Source organism: Staurois parvus, unplaced genomic scaffold, assembly GCF_062004578.1.
Source record: "Staurois parvus isolate SC_StPar_1 unplaced genomic scaffold, SC_StPar_1.0 ptg000009l, whole genome shotgun sequence".
In the NCBI taxonomy this organism is placed as follows: domain Eukaryota; kingdom Metazoa; phylum Chordata; class Amphibia; order Anura; family Ranidae; genus Staurois; species Staurois parvus.
Genome location: NW_028317805.1, coordinates 12,189,606 through 12,210,528, shown reverse-complemented (window position 1 = coordinate 12,210,528; position 20,923 = coordinate 12,189,606). Strand labels below are relative to the sequence as shown.

The window sequence follows — 20,923 nt, the reverse complement described above, 5'->3', positions numbered from 1 at the left end:
ACTCTGCAAGGTTTATTTAGGAGCAACCCCGGGATCCAGCGCCTTTCATATGACCCTCTCCAATGTCTGGGGAACAAAGATATATATATATATATATATATTTTTTTTTTTAACAGTCCATAGCAACCAGATCCATCTTTCCAAGGCAGGTTTGATAATGAAGTGAAGATAGGTTTCTATAGGCGACAGGGTTTTTTCTTTCACACACTTTATTATGGTTGGATGTACTGATTGAACATTTTTCCACACTTTCGTTACCTCCAGTTATAAAGGTTTGTGTATTCTGGTATGATATTAGAGAGCCTGTCACCAGAACATTTATTTTATTTTAACAATCTTTGCATAAGGTTTCATTTTATGTTATTTACCTGTAAAATCCTCTCTGGGGTAGACTGATGCCACCATCTTGACTGTGAGGATAGCCGCCCCAGCAGACTCAGAGTGACAAGTGCCACTCTTTAGTGTTTACTTCACTTCTCCTATGGAAGCTTTATAAAAGGTGATGGAAGGAGGTGAAGGGAGGGGCAGAGCAGCTGGAGCAGCACATAGATTGAACACTCCTGGAAGAGGTCTATGACATGCAGGCTGTGTGTTATGGTGCCGACTCTCCTGGAGTAAATTTTCTCGCAGGTTCAAAGGCACATTGCAAGTGAATAATATATTATTTCTGGAAAGGAAAAATATTGCAAGCCATCACTTCGAAAAGTGCAAGCAAAAGCACAGAACAATTTTAGGTTGACACAGGGAGTGGATTAAAGAGAGACTGTCACCATGTTCCTTTGTTGGCTGATTGAAAAGTTACTATAGGGTTCCTCCTGCACTTCTATATGGTGATAAGTGAGTAAGCGGCCAACAATCTTATACCTTATAAGTAACTGTGTAAACAATAATAGTGCTGTGCTATTACATAAAAAATATATATAAAACTTAATATGAAAATAAAATGAATAAACATGCAAATGAACAAATCTATAGTGATATGATCCAAAACGGATCTAATTAGTGCCACAAACAACGTAGTACAAAACAATGTGAAATAAACTGGTCCTCAACCAGGACTTCATGTAGTGAAAAAACAAAACAATCAAAAAAAACTTCAATGACCAAATTTATTTGATAAATTGTCACTGAAGTTTTTGTTATTGCATATTATTGATAGCATTTATATGTAATAAAAAAAAAACCAGTGACACAATTTATCAAATAAATTTTGTCACTGAAGTTTTTTTTGATTGTTTTGTTTTTTCACTACATGAAGTCCTGGTTGAGGACCAGTTTGTTATTTCACATGGTTTTGTACTACGTTGTTTGTAGCACTAATTAGATCCGTTTTGGATCATATCACTATAGATTTGCTCATTTGCATGTTTATTCATTTTATTTTCATATCACTATCATATATTAAGTTGTATATATATTTTTATGTAATTGCGCTACACTACCTCCTACACAAGTTGTACCTGTTTATCTATAGCTGTCTTTTCTCTACTTCCATTTGAAGTGCAGAATTTACACAGGCTCTCTCAGCTCTAAAAAGCATGGGGTGGGGAGCTGAAGTTATATCAGTGAAGAGAGCTCTGGGAGCTGTTTGTTCCTGTGAAGGGGGGAGTGTGCCTTCCTTCCAGAGCTGAGGCTGTCAATTACGGGCTGTTCTCTCCCCGTCACCATTTTGCTCTTGGTGTCAGGAAAACTTGTCAGACGTGACTCAGGCTAATAGCAGGGAATGGAAGCAGCAGCCAAAAATGAAACTTAGTGCTCTGGATTGAGACAAGCACTTTCTATAGAGGGGATATGCTTTGTTCATATTTCTTGTCTGAGGTTTACAACTGCTTTAAGGGCCCCATTCCAGGTACATGTCATGTATGGAAACACACATAGCTGTGAAATGACCCATAAACTTCATTATGTAATTGTATACAAGATTGTATTATTAAAAAGGTGATTTCTTTTTGTTTTCGGATTCCCATCAGCCAAAACAGCTGAAATCTGGTTGGTTTTCATACATTCAGGAATCTGTTTTCTATATTCTTGTATTCCAGCAGAAGTTGCTAAAGTTTTTTGTGTCTTTGCAGCAAGCAACCCTGAAATTCAGCTATTCTGTACAGGAGGAGAGCGACACGCAGCTAGGAGGAAGGTGGTCTTTTGATGACGTTCCTATGAAGCCTCTCAGAACAGTTATGTTGGTCCCAGCTGACAAAATGAACTCCATCATTGAGAAATTCAAAGAATATCTATCCGTGTAAAAAGGTATTTCCAGGGTGAACCAGTGACTCCTTTTTATACACTACCCTAGAGTTTATGGGCCTTTCTTCGGATGGGGAAAACATTTCATGAAGAAACAAGCTGCAGTAACAGTGTACTATAAACAGGATTTATATTTTTATTATTTTTACCAAGACAAAATTCTGCAAGAAAAATATACAAAAGTCTATGAAATCCTGAATGTGTAACATCTGTCTGTAGTCAAGTTCACAGTTCATTAAAAATCCTTTGTGTTTGGAACACATATTGCACTTCTATTGCCTTTTTTTTATTTACCAGGCGAGTTTATTGTACGAGACATCTCTGCTCGGCTGCACTAGACGTTTCTTCTTCTTCAGCAGCTTTCCCCTGATTTTCTGGCGGGTCTTCTGGTATAGCGATATTAGTTGTACACTCCAGAGCCTTTTCCAGGATCTCTTTGCTTTCACTGGGGGGCAGATTGCTAAAGTAATATTGGGGCACCATCTGCATGAACCTAAAAAAGATCAAACAAGTTGTATGGATTTCGGTCTGATTGCTTTGCATGCATAAGTGGCTTCCAGGATATGGTTAATAAAAGCGGCCCGTCTGTCACAATGAGCTCAGTTAGGACTCTTGGTGGTTGACCAGTAGTTCTCAGGCACCAGGCTGAGTTTGACACACAGCTCTCTGCTTGCCTACAGCATTTTTTAACCTGTTTCTAGGGCCCTGAGCAGACATGGTCAATTAGCCCTCAATTCTTCACTGGTACCAATAGACACAGAGGATGTGGAGGACTGATAATCCCTGAGAACAAGGGAAGAGAGCGTAGGGAGTCTCCCTGCACCTCTGACAGCAGTACACCCCAAAAAAAACATCTCAATTGCATGGTTTCACCACCCTCCACAGATGAAAAAGTCATTAGTTCACATCTGGGTGGCTGGGTGTAGGGCAGCCCATTCATTTCAATGGGCTGCCCTACCTGCAAAAACTGCAGGGAAAGTCATCCCTCACCTTTTTTTTTGTTATAAATTGCACTGCACCAAAAACACCCCGCGCTTGCCAATGTATGATGGGGTACCATTAAAAAAAAATTAATGGTACCCCTAAAGAGCAGAGCATTTGCGTGTCAGGAATGAGTGTGATTTTGCGCACTGTAACGTGAACCTAGCCTCAGACAGGGGTGCCTCGTCATTGAAAATATTTTTCAAGGGAGCCCCAACTGGAAAAACTTTGAGAAACACTGGTTTAACGTATAGGTCTCAGGAACACATTTCCTTTGAAAACCTAATACCCTGATCGGTATGTTTCTTTCAGATAGAGTCAAGGCCACTGTGCAATGATGGCTTCAATCTAGAGTATCCATTACACAGGAGGGTTCCTAGCCAGAACTGAAAAGAAAGCTCTGGCCATTTTTATAACAGAATAGGAAAAAGTTCAAGAGGAATTGCAGGTATAGATATTCTCTACATAACTACATTGGGCCAGTGTAACTACGTATATACTATACCTGGCCAATGCCCCTGGAAGCTGGAAATCTCTGAAGTAGACACCACTGCTCCAGTGATCGTTACTTACTTTGCACTTTCTAAATGAATGCAAATGGTTCTCTGATTGGATGAAGCTGGGAGCGTGACAACACCACCCTGCCTCTCCACCTCATCCAGTCAGAGAAACAATTTGGTTTTTTTAATGTGACAATATTAGGAAAAAAAGCAATTTGGACTCCTTCACTTTCAACTAGGGCAGGGGGTCTCCAAACTTTCTAATCAAAGGACCAGTTTACTGTCCTTCAGAGTTTAGGGGGCTAGACTGTGGTTAGCGGGAGTGGAAATTTTCCTGGTATCGGGGGAGTAAGCACCACATTTGGTCTTAGGAGGAATGGTGCCCCATCATTGGGAGAAATATTGGCACATTGTTGGTGGCAGTTGACAGAATAGTGTCTCATATCAGTGAGAGGAATAGTGCCGAGAGGGCCTAATAAAGGCAAACAAAGGGCTGCATGGTGACCAATGACCTAGGGCAGGGTTCTAAATGTCAGGTCCTGAGCTACTAGCCAGGCCTTAAGACTACCCTGCCCCTAAACACGCCCTTGTAAAATTCTCATGAAATGACACTGTTAATATTTATTTTTGTAACTTTATTCTGCATAATACATTTAACAACAATGTAAACATAAAAGGAAAAATAAGTGTTTTACAGCAATAGGGACACATACTGAGGCACTATTTCACCTAGTGGTACCAAAGCTGAGGCACTATTCCTCCCACTGACACCACTGATGGGGCACTATTCCTCCCACTGATACCAATGATGGGGCACTATTCCTCCCACTGACACCAATGATGGGGCACGTTTCCTCCCCTTCTTATTAACGGAAACAGAGTATATCAGATTTTGGAACCTGAATGAATTTTGGTAATATATTAGTTTTTCTAAACTCCATTTTTTTACTTATGAAATACAAGGCACCCCAAGGCAGGGATCCTATAGCTGAGCAGTTAATCCGGTTTCCCTTCCTTTACAGTAACATTTGGCTTCCCCTGTTTATACTGGGATTTACAGGCAGAGGTACATGGGAAAGAAATGGTCTCTGCTTTTTGTGATCTCAATAAAACACAGATTATCCAGCCAGCCACTGCAGCAAGTGACATCTCTCTCCACAGTGGGGGCAGATGGGAACCTCGCCGCTTTTTGTTCTTTCTCGCCGCCCACACTATTTTTTTCCCTCTAATCACAGTTCTGTGTATGGAGGGAATCAGAAGCGCAGAGTTTTATGGATATAGAATGCAGCTCTGCTAATCCTAGGGGTAAAATGATGCATGTTCATACACCCCAGCCCTGGTTTCAGACTGGCTGGAAAACATTATCGTGCTCCCGAAATACCCAAATATCTTTAATTACTGCAAGTTGAAGGTGAAAATGGTGATGAGTGGTGAATTGAGGAATACATTAACATCTTCAGATAAATGCACCTATAATGAATCCTATAGGATACCAGTACCAACCTCTCATTCTGAAAATGCCAACTGCCTGACTGTCATGCTGATGCTTCAACTTCAATACTTTGAGTTTCTAACCCAAAAGAAGTGTAGAGGGGGCGGGGGGGAGAGATACAGGAGGAGGAGGGCAGGGAGAGAGAGAGAGAGAAAAAAAGACAGACATACAAGTGGAAAGGATTGCATACAAAGATTTCCCTTCATTTCCTGTCTCCAGCAACACGAGTGACAGCGTCACCAGAACAGGAAGTGAAGGGATATCTCCTCAACAGAGACACAGGCAACAATAACATGGCGGGGGTTTAATCCCTCCCCTGCTGTATATAAATCTAAGAGTTTGGGCTAGAGGGGGGCTTTAAAAGCAGTTCTTGGGAAGTCAGAGAGGGTGTTTTCAGTACTTACAGTTCAGGGGAAATTTCTGTGGCAATCCTGATACAGCTCCTGTCTGCTACAGTGAATTCATGGAAGAGGACCCATTCTGGGATAAAGTGATTGAGGCAATACCCCGAACTGGGGTGTAACTGGCCTACTTGTTTGTGCATCAGCATGATGTAGTTCCCCAAACCATCAACATCCCGGGCGATCTGTAAAACAAGCTTGCATCAGTCTGTGCGATTTTAGAACATTTTAATGAAAAACATAACCACGTGCATTAGATGGCAGTCAAAAATACAGACAGGTTGGACTACCCTATGATTTTTGAAGTGCTGTGTGGGAATTACTGCACCACGCATACTGTATTCATCACCATTTCCTTCATTATGGCCTTGTTCACACGGACATCCATAAGCATACAGCAGTACAAGGGCTGAGTTGCCTGCATGGGGATGCACAGGAGTTCCATGCAACCCACTGCAGGCAGTCCCATTGATATCTATTGAGACACAGCTGCTGCTCTCAATTTGACATCCGTGCAGCTGCATGCCCCCAAACACAGTGTGCGTTAGGGGACATGCATTCGCAGGGATGTCAATTAGGGAGCAGCGGCTGTGTCTGGACAACCACTGCATCCCAATATACATTAATGGGACTGCCTGCACAGAACACCTGAGCATCCCGTGTTGGTAATCGCAGCCCTCACATGGGTGTTTGAGGTCTAAAGTGGACCTGAAACCAGAAAGCGAATATTTTCTGTCTTATGGGGAACGTCGAGAAAGATTAGCTGTGCCCAAGTATCCTGAAGAACTTACCTTTTGCCTTGAAATCCTCCTGAAACATTGCAGTGCAGCTCTTGTGTCTAGGCACCCGTTTTGTAGCCTCATGTTTGAATATCTGCAGTGATCTACCATCTAAGACACTGTGCCTGTAATTGCTAGTCTTATGCAATTTGGACTGCAGATGTCACCACTGTGCTGATTTCCTTGCTGGAGTGGAAGCTGTACCTAAGAACCAACAGTGCAAGAATCTGCCTATTTCTGCTTCATTCATGCATCCTACACACTGATGGAGCTCGAGTGGCCAGCACAATGCCTAGACCCCAACTCTAACACTGTTGGGACGATGCGCCGACTGTGAGCCAGGTCTCCACACACATCAGAACATGATCTCAAATATGTCCTTGTGGCTGTATGGATACAAATTCCCACAGACACAATCCAAAATATTGTGGAAAGCCTTCCCAGGAGAGTGGAGAGCATTATGGATGCAAAGGGGTGGGAGTGGGGATCCCAAATGAATGCCTCCATGGCTGTGGAATGGGATTTCCATCAAGCTCATATACTGTAGGTTAGATGTCCACAAACCTTTGGCCATTCAGTGAATATACCTTGAAAATGTTCTTGTGGTATTGCTAAATGACCCCAGGGGGCTTCCTACCTGCATAAAATATCCAGAGAGAAGAGATTTCTTTATGTTCAAGATATTCTCATCTGTGCCGACAGCCGGTTCTGAAACTGGCAGTTCCAGTCTCTTCATTATGTCCAGCAGTTCCCCTCGTATGACACACGCCGTCTCTAGTGCAGTATAGTTCAATAGGTGATCCTGACACCACCTCTCAATGACGTCTGTAACAGAGAGAGGTTTTATTTTGTTTTTTTTTTTTTTAAATGTGATATTAAACTTTTGTACATAAATTGGTTCTATTTACCACTTACAGCCAGTAGGTGGCAAGCTCAAAGCAAGAGCACCTTACAGAGGATCAGATAGCAGTTGTGAAACAGACCTGACTAGCTGGCAGGTCAGATGACAAACACTACAGAATGACTCAGAGGAGGGCCATACCCCTCACCTCTCCTGGTCTATGACTCTTCATCTTGAGGATTGTATGTCCTGTGCGTTTGATTTACACAACAAACCTTTGGTCCAGCAGAGGATAGTGTGAACCCGTCTAGTATGAATCCAGACAAGGCAAGGCTGGGGATCCGCCTGCTGTTCCCTGCTGAGGTGGAAGCAATGCTGGCCATACACAGATTTCTAACAAATGCCTCTATCCAAGCTTTACAGCATGCATGGCTATTGTATTTTGACAAATCAGCCCCACCATCTCTCAGAATACCCGAACAGCAGCTGCATCTGAATGGATGCAGACACTGTTTGGCCAACAACTTTCCACCTGGCTCCTTCAATTTAAAGAATGTCGGGGTATGACAGGGCCACCCACTAATTGAATTTTGACCAGTTCATGAGAAACCAGCAAAAGCCGAACAGCCAGATTCAGAGTTAGAATGACTCCCTTGCTGCAGAGATGCGTCCTCACCTCTCTGCCATCAGTGATTCTTTACTGAATTCTAATACTGCAAACTGCAATAGGAATGTTCATGCAGACACCTAGGAGAACATGCAGACACCCCAGGGGCCCGAAAATCCCAGAGCACTTTTATATACAAATACTAGCTTCAGCTACAGTCAGCACTTTGGATTTGATCATTCAATGCATTTTGTTTTATGTGAAATTTGGACTGGAAAACAAATGATGCTTGCAGTGCCCCCCACTGCAAGGGTTCAATGTTTATCAAGTCTAGAGGGACAGGAATAAGGAGTAATCACTTGGCTCCAGCAGGCTTCCTCCATCAATGTGACTGGTACAGCACTGCTGCCTCCCATTCTCCACATACAATGCAGGATTGATAGCCCTACATTGTACAGGATGAAGCCGATGGACCATCCTTAGCTGAGAGAAGACATCAGCAGGAACAGCAGGCGGATCCCCAGCCTTGCCTTGTCTGGATACATTTTAAACGGGTTCACACTATCCTCTGATGGACTAAAGGTCTATTGTGTAAATCCAAAGCCAGCCAGAGCGGGGAGTACGGTAAATAATGGAGCCTCATCCCAAATCCCTAGAAATAAAGAGCATTTAATCCTTGTAGTCTGGGGGGACGACCTGCAGGGTATTCTTTTACAATCCTGGAGTTCAGCTTTAAACAGAAGCAGTATGTAAAGGGCAGGGACTGGTGGGAATGTACAGGATGTATAGGACGGGGACTGGTGGGAATGTATAGGACGGGGACTGGTGGGAATGCACAGGATGTATAGGACGGGGACTGGTGGGAATGCACAGGATGTATAGGACGGGGACTGGTGGGAATGCACAGGATGTATAGGACGGGGACTGGTGGGAATGCATAGGATGTATAGGACGGGGACTGGTGGGAATGCACAGGATGTATAGGACGGGGACTGGTGGGAATGCACAGGATGTACAGGGCAGGGACTGGTGGGAATGTACAGGGCAGGGACTGGTGTGTATGTACAGTATGTACAGGGCAGGGACTGGTGTGTATGTACAGTATGTACAGGGCAGGGACTGGTGGGTTTGTACATTATGTACAGGGCAGGGACTGGTGGAAATGTACAGAATGTACAGGGCAGGGACTGGTGGGTTTGTACATTATGTACAGGGCAGGGACTGGTGGAAATGTACAGAATGTACAGGGCAGGGACTGGTGGGTTTGTACAGTATATATAGGACAGGGACTGGTGGGAATGTACAGTATGTATAGGACAGGGACTGGTGGGAATGTACAGTATGTATAGGACAGGGACTGGTGGGTATGTACAGTATGTATAGGACAGGGACTGGTGGGTATGTACAGGGCAGGGACTGGTGGGAATGTACAGTATGTACAGGGCAGGGACTGGTGGGTTTGTACAGTATGTACAGGGCAGGGACTGGTGTGTATGTACAGAATGTACAGGGCAGGGACTGGTGGGTTTGTACAGAATGTACAGGGCAGGGACTGGTGGGTTTGTACAGTATATATAGGACAGGGACTGGTGGGAATGTACAGTATGTATAGGACAGGGACTGGTGGGTATGTACAGGGCAGGGACTGGTGGGTATGTACAGTATATATAGGACAGGGACTGGTGGGTATGTACAGTATGTATAGGGCAGGGACTGGTGGGTATGTACAGTATGTATAGGACAGGGACTGGTGGGAATGTACAGTATGTATAGGGCAGGAACTGATTTTGACCACCTGGGTGCCTTGCAATCCCCTATACAACAAGAGCATGCCACTTCGACAGTCTGATAGTACAGAGCGGGTCATACTCGTAGCAGTTCACCGGTTTCAGGTGTTTCTGACCACACCACCCACTCGGGTTGGGTTTCTCTATCAGCTGGGAGTCAATTTCTTAAATAAACTTCTTCAATATAACAGCATTTCTGACAAACTATTATACTGTGCGCTCCTCTACACTCACCCAAGATGACCCTGCACAGAATCTGCTGCCTTCAGGGCCGGGTCACTCCATGCCTGCAACTGAATCACACAGGAACATGCTGTGCGATTCAAACCGTGTGCAAAACATACTACATTTACGATCTGCGGCAGGTGTCAATAAAAGCTTAGCACCCCCCCCCCCCCCCCCGAAATGCAGGTCTCAGGTGTTTGCTCACACCGGATCGCATAGTACTTTTGTACCATGTGATCCAGTTGCAGTGCATTTTAAAAAGTAGTGCATGTACTACTTCTGGTGGGGTGTGGTGCGATTTCAGCCCATTCAAAATGAAATTGCACTGCAGAGAACCGCATGTGTTAACCGGCACTTAGAGAGGCAGCAGTTTAAGACCTAAACAAGTCTCACAGACATCACACCTTCATCAGTCACAAACCCCCTCTGAAGGCCCAGATCGCACCGATCAATACTAGACCATTCACTGGTCATACATACAGACCGATAGGAGGAGACAGCAGACTGACAGATAGATGAGGTTATCAGTGTTCTGCTTCTCCTTTCACTGTCTAGTCACAGGGTGGGGTGGGCAAAGGAGGAGACCTGTAACTATTACTGGACTGCAGCAGAGAAATGTTAGGTCCCCAACCAAGCCAGAGAGGACTATGTGGAGTGGCAGAGCTGTGTAAATCTCAGGAATGGATGAACAGAAATACAACTCCTCTGACAGGTCATACAGCTCCGCTATATGCATGTACTCTGTACAGGGGCGGACTGACCATTTGGAAACTCGGGCACTGCCTGAGGGCCTGGGGTCAGTAGGGGGGCCCCATGAGATGCCCCTGGTACCTTTTTCATAGGCTTTTTTGAGTTTGGGCAAGGACACAGGGGCCCCATGATCCCCTATTGCCCGGGGGCCCAATGAGTTGTCAATCTGCCCCTGACTCTGTGTATTTGGCCTTCTGCCTGGAGGAGAGACAGAGCCGTCTTAATAGTATCATGGGCCCCTGGGCAAAGTAATGTACTGGAGCCCCTACCAGCTTGTCCCAATTAACGTATCTACTCTCAAGAATTAAAGCATAAATAGTGGATAGAATTATAATGAATAGATTGAGAATATTTTCACACTGACCCGCATTTTTGCCGCGTTTGTTGTTACACAGTACACGCGAGTCAAAAACTGCATAAAAAACGCAATACAGGTGCATTTGTAAAGTGTTTTTGCTGCGTTTTCAAAGCATTTCAACGGGGAGGTGCTTTTTTTTTTTAACTGCACCAAAAATTCAGGCAGTGGAATTTTATTAAATGCAGTGGACCTGCAATGGATCAGTGTGAAGAGTTCCATAGGATTACACAGTCTCACATTTTCTACCATTTTTTTTAACGCAAGAGCGGAAGAAAAATGGATCAGTGTGAAAGTAGACAAAAATATAAACAATATGTAAACATCCACAATGCTCATAACAAGTAATCTGCTGCCTTTATAATAAGTAGAAAAAACAGCAGCACTTTCTGAGTGTAGTAAATGTATAAAATCGGATCGGATAGCTTTACAATAAAAAAGTGAAAACAGGATGACAAAATGTAAGCATGACTACTGTAGTAATATGAAAGACCCGAAGAACCCTGGGACTGAGTAGGAAACAAGTCCAGCAGCGCACATAGCGTGCCATGGCAAATGGAGGTCATGGTCAGGTTGTGCCTAACAGTGGGAGTGGCTTAAAAGTGGGGTCATTAAAAAGAACCTGAGCCTAGTCCCTGTATCCCCTTTACACCTCTGCCACAGTTCTTGTACCCCCAAAATACTCCCAATTACTGTGACACAAGTGACAGTCCCACAGACACTCGGAAACCTCAGAACAAATGATCATAGAAAAAAAAAAGAAAAAAAATTAAAACAAAAAAACTTTCCTTCACATATGCTTTGCTGCTCTCAATACGATATCATTTTTCAGCAGTGCAGCTTTAAGAGGTCATCAGGATGCATATGATCTGTCAGTATTCAGCACCAGGAACACAGTAACAGCGCAATGACTATTCCTGTCACTTACATGGCCTGAAATTGTTCCTCCTCATCTGGTTATACTCTCTGTAGATGGTGATCAGAGTGAAGTGATCCCCAGCGGGGTGTAAGAACTTCATTCTGCTGCTTAGCTTGGCTTTATCTTCACCGATGGGTGAGTCCAGGAAACAGCTGGGTGCTGTCAATGTAAAGAACACAGGCCACAATTAATAATAATTGATACATGTTATAATAAACAATAGCCTGGAAATTCTGAACCGGGCCAAGGCATGCTGGGAAATGTCAGAAAACCAACCTTTGGGTCACCTTATAGCTCAGGTTGCATGTGGATTGTTTGGAGTCTATCCTGCATGATCAGTGTAGTTGTGGTAAAGCATATAAAAAATCTGTGCTGTGGAAAACAAAGTAATGTGCGGCAGCTTTCCACATCAATATAAAACCGTGATCTCCAAACTGCGGCCCGAGGGCCAGATGTGGCCCTTTGCTTGCTTTTATCTGGCCCTCGGGGCATTATTCCTCCCACTGTCAGCATCAATGTGGCATTGATGGGGCACTATTTCTTCAATTGATACCACTGATGGGACACTATTCATCCCACTGATACCAATGATGGAGCACTATTGATACTAATAATAGGGCACTATGCCTCCCATTGATACCAATTATGGGGCACCATGACTCCCATTGATACCAATGATGGGGCACTATGACTCCCATTGATACCAATGATGGAGTACTATTGATACTAATAATAGGGCACTATGACTCCCATTGATACCAATGATGGGGCACCATGACTCCCATTGATACAAATGATGGAGTACTATTGATACTAATAATAGGGCACTATGACTCCCATTGATACCAATGATGGGGCACAATGACTCCCATTGATACCTATGATGGGGCACAATGACTCCCATTGATACCTATGATGGGGCACCATGACTCCCATTGATACCTATGATGGGGCACCATGACTCCCATTGATACCAATGATGGGGCACCATAACTCCCATTGATACCAATGATGGGGCACCATGACTCCCATTGATACCAATGATGGGGCACCATGACTCCCATTGATACCAATGATGGGGCACCATGACTCCCATTGATACCAATGATGGGGCACCATAACAATCAATAGGAAAGCAGAAAGCAGCTTGCAGCAGGTTGATGCAGTTTAGAAGCAGGTCCAATGCAGGTCAGAAGAAGGTCAAAGTCTGAGGGCCCGTTCACATCACATGCATCGAGCTGCGTTGCTCAACAAAGGCCAAATGCAATAACTAGTTAAAATCCATTGCTCCCAATAGGTTCAGTGCACAGTTGTGTGCTGGGTGAAAATGGAACATATAAATGCAGTACGACATGCTGCAGCACATTATAGCGCATCACTGTACACATTAAGGAAAGAAAAAATATATTTTGGCTTCTGCAGTAAAAAAAAAAAAAAAAAAATGTCATCAGTGCCGAAGAGTGTTCAAAAAACAAGTCACTGTGCGTCAACTCAATGGCGTTTAGTGCACCAATTACAAGTGGTGTGAATCCAGCTTAAATGATTTCAGAAGCTGATCTCAAATGCATGAAAATACATTCAATTTCCTTCACAGCATCCAAGGTGGCCCAGCAAGAAGAGACATCGTCAGACACAGTGGAGGTCGCAGGTTCAGACCCGGGTCCTGACAGTGCTCCTGTCCTCCCAGGACATCTTAGGGCCAAGTTTGTAAGGGAACCTCTAGTGATATCAAACACTGTTGCAATGCACTAAAAAAAACCCCCCAAAAAACTGCATTTCCCTATCTATAGAGGCCGTTCACATTGCAACGCACTACAACATGTGTGCACATTGTCCTAATGTTACATAAAAAAAAATAATAATTGGTGCTCACATCTCTGTGCCGTTCTGCAGCACAATTTGGAAAATATGACCGGTCTTGATTTTTTTTTCGTTCCAGTGTATGGTCCATAGAAGTGTTAATCCCTTTGTGCGGAATTGTGTGATATCATGCATTAAAAATTGCAAATTAAATGCAGCAGAGTAGCCGATGCATCAGTATGAATGGGCCCTAAAGCAAATATATTACTTGTGAAATGAAAAAAAAAAAATCAAATTGACACGGGTTATAAATAAAAACACAAGTTGTAAATGCCTCCTCTTTTTGGAGAGTAATCAGCAGTGGAAAAATTGGTGGTTTCTGCACCTTTTGTTCTCCAGCACCCCAAGAGAAGCCGAATATACCAGAGATTGCACAGGATAAAACACAGGGACAACCAGAATATATTTAGTGTGGCACTGCATCATTGATCCAAATATTGGCAGACCAGGGAAGACCCATGTCTGTTCATCCAGTAAGTGAAGCGCTGCGAGCGCTCTCTTCTTCATGACAATTCCCCAGTTTGTTCTCCTCTAGCTGGGATCAGAAGCTGCAGGTGCAATCATTGCTTGTGATCACTAGGTGGCACTAATCCATGGCTAAACACCACCATATATCATAGATAGCTGTACTGTGTGCCCCCATTTACCCTAATGACCCCACACAGGCAGACAACTGCAGGATTATTAATACAGAGACTTCCAGAACTATACAGCCTTGTATGTCTAGGAGTACATGGAAGATTCTGACCTTTACCCTCCTTTCATTGAATCCCATTATATGCAGCCACCATCTTTCATATTGCTGCACCATGCAGACAGTAATGAAAGCCAAGCAACCCTCCGCTGCCATTACTGTATATATGGAGGTATACAATGCGAGTATACAGAGGTGACGCGACCCTCTGCTGCCATTATATATGGAGGTATACAATGCGAGTATACAGAGGTGACGCGACCCTCTGCTGCCATTATATATGGAGGTATACAATGCGAGTATACAGAGGTGACGCAACCCTCTGCTGCAATTATATATGGAGGTATACAATGCGAGTATACAGAGGTGACGCAACCCTCTGCTGCCATTATATATGGAGGTATACAATGCGAGTATACAGAGGTGACGCAACCCTCTGCTGCAATTATATATGGAGGTATACAATGCGAGTATACAGAGGTGACGCAACCCTCTGCTGCCATTACTGTATAAATGGAGGTATACAATGCGAGTATACAGAGGTGACGCGACCCTCTGCTGCCATTATAAATGGAGGTATACAATGCGAGTATACAGAGGTGACGCAACCCTCTGCTGCCATTATATATGGAGGTATACAATGTGAGTATACAGAGGTGACGCGACCCTCTGCTGCCATTATATATGACGGTATACAATGCGAGTATACAGAGGTGACGCGACCCGCTGTATACAATGTGAGTATACAGGTGAAGCAGCCGCTAGGACTATACCCTGCAGCCTTAAAGTGTTACTAAACCCACAACAGTAAAATCAGTCTGTATATGCAGTAAAGCATGCTTGTTATACTCACTGTGGAATCTAGGGTTAATCCTCTGCATTGTGTAAAAGATGTCTGATCCTGTCTTTTCTGCTCCTCCTCTTGTTCAAATGCCCACCTGATAAGACAGACTGCACCTGTAGCCACATGCACATGATCAATTTGGTGTGTATTGCTAGAGAGGTTTTTCTTGGGAGAGTGCATGTGATCAGCACAGGGCCAATCAGCACTGTCCAGACAGAGAGTCAGGGGTTTTTGCATTCTTCTAGAGCAGAAAGAAAACTCCTCCTATAAGCTTTAACCAATGCTCTGCTGAAGTCACAACTGCTTTAACTGCTGTTGAGAAAAGGTATTTAGCAGTTTATATTTACTAAAACAATTGCATTTCCATGTTGTGTGTACTGTGGGAGACCAAATATAGTGAATGCAGGGTCCGGGGAGACCGGATATAGTGAATGCAGGGTCCGGGGAGACCAGATATAGTGAATGCAGGGTCCTGGGAGACCAGATATAGTGAATGCAGGGTCCGGGGGAGACCAGATATAGTGAATGCAGGGTCCGGGGAGACCGGATATAGTGAATGCAGGGTCCAGGGACACCAGATATAGTGAATGCAGGGTCCTCGGAGATCGGATATAGTGGATGCGGGGTCCGGGGAGACCAGATATAGTGAATGCAGGGTCCGGGGACACCAGATATAGTGAATGCAGGGTCCGGGGAGACCAGATATAGTGAACGCAGGGTCCGGAGAGAGCAGATATAGTGAATGCAGGGTCCGGGGAGAGCAGATATAGTGAATGCAGGGTCCGGGTAGACCAGATATAGTGAATGCAGGGTCCTGGGAGACCAGATATAGTGAATGCAGGGTCCGGGGAGACCAGATATAGTGAATGCAGGTCCGGGGAGAGCAGATATAGTGAATGCGGGGTCCGGGTAGACCAGATATAGTGAATGCAGGGTCCGGGTAGACCAGATATAGTGAATGCAGGGTCCAGGGAGACCAGATATGGTGAATGCAGGGTCCGGGTAGACCAGATATGGTGAATGCAGGGTCCGGGGTTTAGTAACACTGAAGACATTGTGGATAGAGTGAGAGCTATAACCCCTGTCAGTTTTATTGTCATCTGTGTCCCATTGGGGAGATTTCCCTTCACTTCCAGTCTCATGGCCAAACAGGAAGTTAGAGGAAATACCTCCAAAGTGAGGGAATCCCAGGGTGTCACCAGAAAGAGTGTCCCAATGGGAAGATTTCCCCCCTATTCCTGTTCTGGTGACAACTCAAATTTGGGATTTTCTTTTGCTCTGGGTGGCAAACTGTAGACAAGACAAAGAGAGGCTGAATCTCCCTAATGGGAACAGCAAAAAAAAAAAAAAGTGCACTTAATTATACTTTAACATGTGATTGGTTACAAGTTCTTTATTAGGACTCTTCCACATGACCCAGCTGAGCCCATTCAGTGTAATTCCTGATATATTGTGTGGATGGAGGATTCCAATAGTCTATGGCCAGCTTTAGCTGGGATTTTCCTTCACTCTGGTCACTTTCAAAGAGATTTTTGTGTTGGGTTTCCAGAGCAGGGAGGGCAATCAACTCTCCCCTGGCAGGACAAGAAAAAAAACAATCAGGTTTTAACCCGTCATTAAAGCAGAACTAAACTCTCCTATCCTCTACAGCCAAGGAAGCTGCCATCTTAGCCTCTGTTTGATCTGCAGTTGCCATTCTGCACATGTGATTAGTTAGGTCAGCCATTTGATAGCTTCACAGTTCTGTTGAGAGCACAAGCAACTGTGACGGTTATTATTTACGGCATGCCTTGAGTTTAAATGTTTTTGGAAAATATTAAATGGGTTTAGTTCTGCTTTAAGCTGACCATACACTGTGGGTATAAACCAAGAGATTCCTCCTTTCACACAAACCAGATCGATGGAGCAATTCCCCCCCCCCCCACCTGCCTACCAAGCACTGTATTTTGACATCTGTACCTGCTGCTATCAGAATACACCGATTAGGCTGCAGCTACTGAGCAAGAAAAGCTTTCCAACATGTCCTTTGTCAATCATACAATCAACCTCTATCAAGCGGGGACAACCATACACGGATTGAAATTCGTCTGGTCCATGCTGAACCTCTATCAGTGTATGGCTGTCTGTCATTTTTTTTTTAAATATTGATATATATATATATATATATATATATATATACAGTCATGGCCGAAATTGTTGGCACCCTTGATATTTTTCCTGAAAATCAAGTATTTCACACAAAAAAGGTATTGCATTAACACATGTTTTGCTATACACATGTTTATTCCCTTTGTATGTATTGGAACAAATATAAAACAGAGGCAGAAAAGCAAATATGACATAATGTCACACAAAACCCCAAAAATGGGCTGGACAAAAGTATTGGCACCCTTAACTTAATATTTGGTTGCACACCCTTTGGAAAACATAACTGAAATCAGTCGCTTCCTATAACCATCAATAAGCTTCTGACACCTCTCACCCGGAATTTTGGACCACTCTTCCTTTGCAAACAGCTCCAGGTCTCTCTTATTGGAAGGACACCTTTTCCCAACAGCAATTTTAAGATCTCTCCACAGGTGTTCAATGGGATTTAGATCTGGGCTCATTGCTGGCCACTTCAGAACTCTCCAGCGCTTCTTTGCCATCCATTTCTGAGTGCTTTTTGACGTATGTTTGGGGTCATTGTCCTGCTGGAAGACCCAGGATCTTGGACGCAAACCCAGCTTTCTGACACTGGGCCCTACAGTGCGACCCAAAATCCTTTGGTAATCCTCAGATTTCATGATGCCTTGCACACAGTCAAGGCACCCAGTGCCAGAGGCAGCAAAACAACCCCAAAACATCATTGAACCTCCACCATATTTTACCGTAGGTACTGTGTTTTGTTCTTTGTAGGCCTCATTCCGTTTTCGGTAAACAGTAGAATGATGTGCTTTACCGAAAAGCTCTATCTTGGTCTCATCTGTCCACAAGACGTTTTCCCAGAAGGCTTTTGGCTTACTCAAGTACATTTTGGCAAACTGTAGTCTTGCTTTTTTATGTCTCTGTGTCAGCAGTGGGGTCCTCCTGGGTCTCCTGCCATAGCGTTTCATTTCATTTAAATGTCGACGGATAGTTCGCGCTGACACTGATGCTCCCTGAGCCTGCAGGACAGCTTGAATGTCTTTGGAACATGTTTGGGGCTGCTTATCCACCATCCGGACTATTCTGCGTTGCAATCTTTCATCAATTTTCCTCATCCGTCCACGACCAGGGAGATTAGCTACAGTGCCATGGGTTGCAAACTTCTTGATAATGTTGCGCACTGTGGACAAAGGCAAATCTAGTTCTCTGGAGATGGACTTGTAACCTTGAGATTGTTGATATTTTGCCACAATTTTGGTTCTCAGGTCCTCAGACAGTTCTCGTCTCCTCTTTCTGTTGTCCATGCTTAGTGTGGCACAGACAGACACACAATGCAAAGGTTAAGTGAACGTCTCTCCTTTTTATCTGCTTTCAGGTGTGATTTCTATATTGCCCACACCTGTTACTTGCCCCAGGTGAGTTTACAGGAGCATCACATGCTTGTAACATTCTTATTTATCCGCAGTTGTGAAAGGGTGCCAATACTTTTGTCCAGCCCATTTTTGGAGGTTTGTGTGACATTATGTCGAATTTGCTTTCTTTCCTCCCTTTTTTTGTTTTGTCCCAATACACACAAAGGGAATAAACATGTGTATAGCAAAACATGTGTTAATGCAATACGTTTCGTGAGAAATACATGATTTCCTGGAGAAATATCAAGGGTGCCAACAATTTCGGCCATGACTGTATATATATATATATATATATATATATATATATATTGTGGCAGTGCGGTGTCCTGCCACGGTCAAAATAAAGCTGAAAACCCTGGATTCTCAACCAGGCAGGTTGAGGGGCTCCAGAGAGTTAATGTATTGCAGAGGAAACTGACTTTTCGGTTTCCTCATTTATTCATTAAGTTTGTTTTGGGATCTGGAGCCTGGAGATTTCAAAGAGATCTGGGAGGGATGAAATCTCCAATCCGGGGTCCATGTTTTGAGAACCCCCAGCCCACTGATTGCACAGGTGTGTGCAGGGCTTTTTGTAGAGGCCTAACCATGGTTCTGGGCTCCACCCCGGCAAACGGAGTCAGGAGGGCTCCACCCCGGCAGACGGGAGGTCTCTGCCTTGGAGTCAGGTGGAAGCCAGACTAGCTGTGTGCTAGTGACATATTTTGGGAAGAGTCTGCAGGAGGCAGACAGTGAACTGTGTACAAGCCAGGAGGCTGAATCTTTGGTTGGTATTGCTTGATGGTGGATACCCCTGCGTGGGAAGCATTTTTGTTGAACTTTCTTGTAAATAAAATTGGGCAAAAAGGCCCTTAAAAAGAAGCGAGTTGCTGTGTGCTTGGAAGAAGCTCTACCATTTGAAGCGAGTGCCCACTATATATATATATATATATATATATATATATATATATATATATATATATATATATATATATATATATATATATATATATATATATATATATATAGTCAGGTCCATAAATATTGGGACATCGACACAATTCTAACATTTTTGGCTCTATACACCACCACAATGTATTTGAAATGAAACAAACAAGATGTACTTTAACTGCAGACTGTCAGCTTTAATTTGAGGGTATTTACATCCAAATCAGGTGAACGGTGTAGGAATTACAACAGTTTGCATATGTGCCTCCCACTTGTTAAGGGACCAAAAGTAATGGGACAATTGGCTTCTCAGCTGTTCCATGGCCAGGTGTGTGTTATTCCCTCATTATCCCAATTACAATGAGCAGATAAAAGGTCCAGAGTTCATTTCAAGTGTGCTATTTGCATTTGGAATCTGTTGCTGTCAACTCTCAAGATGAGATCCAAAGAGCTGTCACTATCAGTGAAGCAAGCCATCATTGGGCTGAAAAAACAAAACAAACCCATCAGAGAGATAGCAAAAACATTAGGCGTGGCCAAAACAACTGTTTGGAACATTCTTAAAAAGAAGGAACGGACCGTTGAGCTCAGCAACACCAAAAGACCCGGAAGACCACGGAAAACAACTGTGGTGGATGACTGAAGAATTCTTTCCCTGGTGAAGAAAACACCCTTCACAACAGTTGGCCAGATCAAGAACACTCTCCAGGAGGTAGGTGTATGTGTGTCAAAGTCAACAATCAAGAGAAGACTTCACCAGAGTGAATACAGAGGGTTTACCACAAGATGGATTCATTTAGATGTGAATTTGGGGAGTGACAAAATTGGCGGGTGACAAAAATGTGGCTCAACCACGCAAACATCCCCCCTTAAACTGCAATAGGCAGTAGACAAGAGTATTTAAAGACGCAAAGCATCACACCCTTGGCAAAGTCAGCCTAGCTCTGAAGAAGGCGGTGCGCCCTAGACCGCATCAGCTTGTCAGCATAGCAGGGTTGTATGTTGGATTACATGATTCCTGCACTGCATGGCGTCTCTTAGTTTTTGTGCTCTTGTACCTTCCACTTTTGTGAGGACCCATTTTGTCACTATGTTTTTACACATGAAATCTCTGGTAAAGAACTAGGTGTTTGCTCTCTCCGGTTTGTTTTTTTTAATCATTATGTAGTGAACGCAACAAA

At 43.8% G+C, this 20,923-nt stretch overlaps 2 protein-coding genes across 2 annotated transcripts in view; one reads left to right on the top strand and one right to left on the bottom strand.

The window, feature by feature from the left end:
• The window catches only part of BCCIP (BRCA2 and CDKN1A interacting protein), a 45,214-nt gene extending 42,708 nt beyond the window's left edge, over positions 1-2,506 (top strand). The window contains exon 7 of the mRNA XM_089669636.1: positions 2,073-2,506. Within this exon, the coding sequence (XP_089525762.1) occupies positions 2,073-2,243 (171 nt within the window). The 3' untranslated portion in view covers positions 2,244-2,506. The remainder of the gene's footprint in view (positions 1-2,072) is intronic.
• DHX32 (DEAH-box helicase 32 (putative)) overlaps positions 2,358-20,923 on the bottom strand; it is a 133,696-nt gene continuing 115,130 nt past the window's right edge. Inside the window, exons 9-12 of the mRNA XM_089669623.1 lie at positions 11,891-12,040; positions 7,035-7,222; positions 5,622-5,803; positions 2,358-2,737 (exon numbers count right to left, since the gene is read on the bottom strand). Coding sequence (XP_089525749.1) covers positions 2,548-2,737; positions 5,622-5,803; positions 7,035-7,222; positions 11,891-12,040 — 710 coding nt within the window. The 3' untranslated portion in view covers positions 2,358-2,547. The remainder of the gene's footprint in view (positions 2,738-5,621; positions 5,804-7,034; positions 7,223-11,890; positions 12,041-20,923) is intronic.